Source organism: Terrapene carolina, unplaced genomic scaffold, assembly GCF_002925995.2.
Source record: "Terrapene carolina triunguis isolate 2854851 unplaced genomic scaffold, T_m_triunguis-2.0 Scaffold423, whole genome shotgun sequence".
In the NCBI taxonomy this organism is placed as follows: Eukaryota; Metazoa; Chordata; order Testudines; family Emydidae; genus Terrapene; species Terrapene triunguis.
Window position 1 is genome coordinate 1,288,743 of NW_020664774.1, and position 4,147 is coordinate 1,292,889.

General features: G+C 56.9%; 2 protein-coding genes across 3 annotated transcripts in view; one reads left to right on the forward strand and one right to left on the reverse strand.

The window, feature by feature from the left end:
* Positions 1–226, reverse strand: part of PAQR4 (progestin and adipoQ receptor family member 4) — a 40,724-nt gene extending 40,498 nt beyond the window's left edge. Inside the window, exon 1 of the mRNA XM_026658303.1 lies at positions 211–226. Within this exon, the coding sequence (XP_026514088.1) occupies positions 211–226 (16 nt within the window). The remainder of the gene's footprint in view (positions 1–210) is intronic.
* Positions 28–2,481, forward strand: ZSCAN10 (zinc finger and SCAN domain containing 10). 2 transcript variants are annotated; one of them, XM_026658307.2, is made up of 2 exons: positions 28–420; positions 753–2,481. In XM_026658307.2, exons 1-2 carry the CDS (start codon positions 225–227, stop codon positions 1,367–1,369), a joined length of 813 nt encoding a protein of 270 aa, XP_026514092.1. In that variant the 5' UTR covers positions 28–224; the 3' UTR covers positions 1,370–2,481. The 2 variants fall into 2 exon arrangements, with proteins under 2 accessions (XP_026514092.1, XP_026514093.1); XM_026658308.2 differs by having other exon boundaries at positions 756–2,481.
* The last annotated feature ends 1,666 nt before the right edge of the window (positions 2,482–4,147 follow it).

Below are 4,147 nucleotides of genomic sequence, written 5' to 3' on the forward strand. Positions count from 1 at the left end.
GCGAGCGGGAGGTCAGGCCAGGTGCCTCCCCCAGGGCATTGTGGGTATGGCAATGGCAGAGTCGGGGTATTGTTCTGTGACTCCCATGAGCCTTTGCAGCGCCGCCAGGAAATGAGTGATGGTCCATGCTCCCCATGGCTGTGTAACTCTGTGGAGCGCAGGGGTCTCCCCTTGTCACCCCCACTCCCTGCCCCCTTATTCACCCCCCACCCCCTGTTTCCGCCATGACGCCTTCCTTTTCTTCCCAGGTCACTGTGCGGGTGAAGGTGGAAAAACCCAGCATGGAGGAGACGCCGTGTGCAGGAGCATCATGGGAAACTCCCCTGCCCCCGCTGCTCCGTCCCCAGGAGGGGGCGACACTGAGCCGGCCCGGCCCCGAGCTACCCTGCATCCCCAAGGAGGAGCCCCAGCCGCCCCCGGGTATGAAGGGGATGGGAGTGCTGGGGGTAACACCTCCAGGACAAAGCACCACTGGGAGCGGAGGGGTCCCACGGGGATGGGGGGACAGCGGGGCACTGTGAGTATGCAGAGGGCGGTGGGGGGCATTGGGGGCATTGGGAGGGCTGGCTGAGGGGGACAGAGCCACATGAAGGGGGTTAGCACCAGCCCCAGGGTACTGTGGGTAGGGAGAGCAGGGGATTGTGGGTAAGGACGGCAGGCGTCGCGGGGCAGGGGATTGTGGGTATGGCAAGTAGGTACCGTCTCACTGTCTCGTGTCACCTCACTCTTGGTCTCTATTCCTCATCTCTCAGCAGGAGCCATAATGGAGGAGGCGAATCCGCAGCAGAAAAGTCCAAAGGAGGCCAAAGTGCCCAGCACCTGCCCCCCAAAATCCGATGGGGACAGGGGCCCTGGGAGTCAGGGTAGGGCTGATGTCCCCCAGCCGCCGAGGGAACTCACTCAGCATGCCCATGACCCTGATGCCGTGTCTGGCTCCCATCCAATCCAGGGGCCTCACCTCTGCCCCCAATGTGGCCGGAGCTTCCGCCAGAGTTCTGCCCTCATGGCTCACCAGCGGACCCACACTGGCGAGAAACCTCACCAGTGCCCGCAGTGCGGGAAGAGCTTCTCCCGGGGCTCCCAGCTCACTCGTCATCTGCGAATCCACGGGGCAGAGAGATCCCACCGCTGCCACCAATGCAGCCGGAGTTTCTACCACAGCTCCGAGCTGGCCAGGCACCGGGCCTCCCACAGCAAGGACCGGCCCTACGGGTGCAGCCAGTGCGGGAAGAAGTTCCGTTGGCGCTCCGACCTGGTGCGCCATCAAATCACCCACACTGGCGAGCGTCCCTACGGCTGCCCAGAGTGCGGCAAGAACTTCGGGCAGAGCTCCCACTTGGTGAGGCACCGCAGGACCCACACAGCCTGAAGGAGGTCATTATGGAGGGCCACCTAGAGGGGCCCATCTAGCCCGGCCTCAGGGACCATGTCAGCTGTATGACTCCGCACCCAATGACTCCCACATCCAGACCATATCTGGTGGTTTAGCTAGAACACGTCTCTTAGAGGTCCAGTTTTAGGCTGGATCAGAACCAAGGACCATTGAGCCTAGCCTCCTGTCACCCATGATGGCCAGAACCAAACAGGACATAGGATTGGCCAGACTGGTCCAAGGGCCATCCAACATCCTCTCCTCTCCAATAATGGCCAGAACCAGAATGGGAGATCGGATTGGCCGACCTGGATCAGAACTTTAATGACCCTGGTACAAAAAATAGGAATACGCTAATGAAATTTGCGGATGACACACAAATTGGGGGTGCACCTCATCCATACGGTGGAGGACGAGTTGGAGACACAGGAGTAATAGGAAGGGGATGAAATGTAATAGGACAAAATGCCATGTCGTAGCCTTAGGGACTAATACCGAGAAAGGCTGCGCTAAATTGGGGGCGAGGGCTTCTCGGTTGGAATGACATGGGAGGAGAAAGATGTGGGTGCGTTTGTCGATTGCAGGACAACAATGAGCCACCAGTGGGATGCGGCCGGGAAAGAGGCCAAAGCAATCCTAGGATGAGTGAGGTGAGATATTTCCTGCCGAGATCAGGAAATATTGATCCCACCTCATCTGGAATCCTGTGTCCAATTCGGGTTCCCCACGTTGAAGCACGAAGGACCAGGTGCAGAGAAGGACACCGCTGTGAGGGTCAGGCGACTGGAGAGCCAGGAGCTTGGCTTGTTTGGCCTAAACCGCAGCCTGCGAGGGACACTTATTGCTCACCGGGGGGGGGAGCGGAGGAGGGACCACCAGGGAGGCTGAAATAAACGGAATTGAAACAAAAGGTTTCCTTCTGACCATTGCAAAATAAAATGTTTCCAGTTTTCAATTCCATCTTTTTTCTTTCAAAGTTTCCTTCCATTTGCTTCCAGAAACGTGCTCCAAATTGAATTGAAACATTTTTCCCAAGCCAAAACGTTTCCATTTTTTGACCCGGAAACAACTTTTTTGAATGTTCCGTTTCTGTTCTTTAAAAAAAAAAAAAAAAAAAAAAAGTAGGGAAAAAAGGGCTGAAAACTGATACGTTTTGGGTCCCAGGGATGATTGTTGTGGACTTGTCAATTCACCAAAAAATGTTCCGTTCAACCTGAAACCATTTCCCCCCGCACCCCCCGATTTTTCAGAATGGCCGACAAACGAAAAGCATCCGTCCTCTGTCCCGCTCTGCGTGTGAGTTTGGGTTTTCCCAGCTGGAGTCAGAACCAAGGTCCAGCTAAGCCGACTCTCCGAAACAGGCTAAATCCAGCAGCTTCAGATGAAGGTGTGAGAACCCCACAGCTCTGGGAAAATTCACCTTCCGCATTTGGTCTCCTCCTCGCCTTTCATAGCTAGAGCTTGCCTCAAACCATGAAGGTTTAATAGCCCTTCCCAAAATGCATAGCGCTTTGCTGTCCTCATAAAGATCCCAGCCTTCTTTGAGCCTGACTGGACGCCTTGGAAGATCTGGGGATCGTACCCAGGAGTCTGCTAGACGGACGAACGTTCGAGGATCCAATTTCTTTTCTCCTTGTAGGGAGGCTCAAGTCACCCCTGAACCTTCTCTCAGTTAAGCTAAACAGCTCGAGCTCCTGGAGTCTCTCACTCTAAGGCAGGTTTCTAATCCTTGAATCGTTCTCTGGCTCTTCTCTGACCCCAATCCAGTTTATCAACGTCCTTTGTGAATAGTGGGCACCAGAACTGGGCACAGGATTCCAGCAGCGGCCAAATGCCGAGAGAAAATAACTTCGCTGCTCCTACTCCATCCAGTCTCTGAATATTTGCCGCCGACCCTACAGCAACCCACAGGACTGAGCCGCGTGGTCTCTAAGCACGGGGCGTGTCCCTGGGGTTAACCGGCGGTCAGTGAGGGGGAAAGGTCTAGCGTGGAAAAATAGGGCTGCCTCCACGCTAGGAAAAGAAGTATCTTTAACCAGGGCCAGCGGATACAGCCTGGGCACCAGGCCTCGGGTTTCCCTGGACCTGCTCCTGCTCGGAGTCTGCCATGAGTTAGTGCCCACGGTTCGGCTCCCCCGCGGTTAAAAACTCCACCGGGAATGTCTAGCAAAGGCCAGTTTTTCCAGCGCTGTTTCAGAGCTGTAAAGGGGAATCCGCAGCGGGAGATATCCAAGCATCGCATCGGCCCTCCTCACCCCAGCATCGTACGCGGAGCTCGTCTCCGGTCCATTAGCTACCGCACGCCCCGCCCCAACGCTGCTGGGGAGACACCGGCTTTGTTCCCTGGCTCTGCCGGGGGCTCCCTGCATGGCCCACGGCACTGCAGCCTGCTGGGCCTCAGTTTGCCCAGCTGGGAAATGGGGAGATGGATCCTGCGTTCGACAGGAAGCTCTTCGGGCCAGGGTCGGGTGCTCACACTGTGTCTGGGCCGCGCCCGGCGTGACAGGGCCCCATATCTCATTGCGGGGGGTGTCTGTGCCGCACCTGGTGCAAAAGGGCCTTGATTTTGGTCGGGGGGGATCTTTGCAGCCCCCAGCGTGACGGGGCCCTCATCTCGGCTTGGGGCGGGGGGCTGTGAGCGCCCGGCACGACGGGGGCACTGATCTCGGTGGGGGGAGGGGAGGAATGCCCGGCCCGACAGGGCCATGATCTTGGTCTGTAGCTGTCAATTTCATACAGATAATAAATAATAGACACCCACATAAATCTGTTCTC

What these genes read in the sequence shown, in the direction of transcription:
- ZSCAN10 (XM_026658307.2), top strand. Translation starts at nt 225, where the DNA reads ATGACGCCTTCCTTTTCTTCCCAGGTCACTGTGCGGGTGAAGGTGGAA. An exon ending in GGAGCCCCAGCCGCCCCCGG is followed by an intron (nt 421 to 752) that starts GTATGAAGGGGA and finishes CTCATCTCTCAG; the next exon opens with CAGGAGCCATAATGGAGGAG.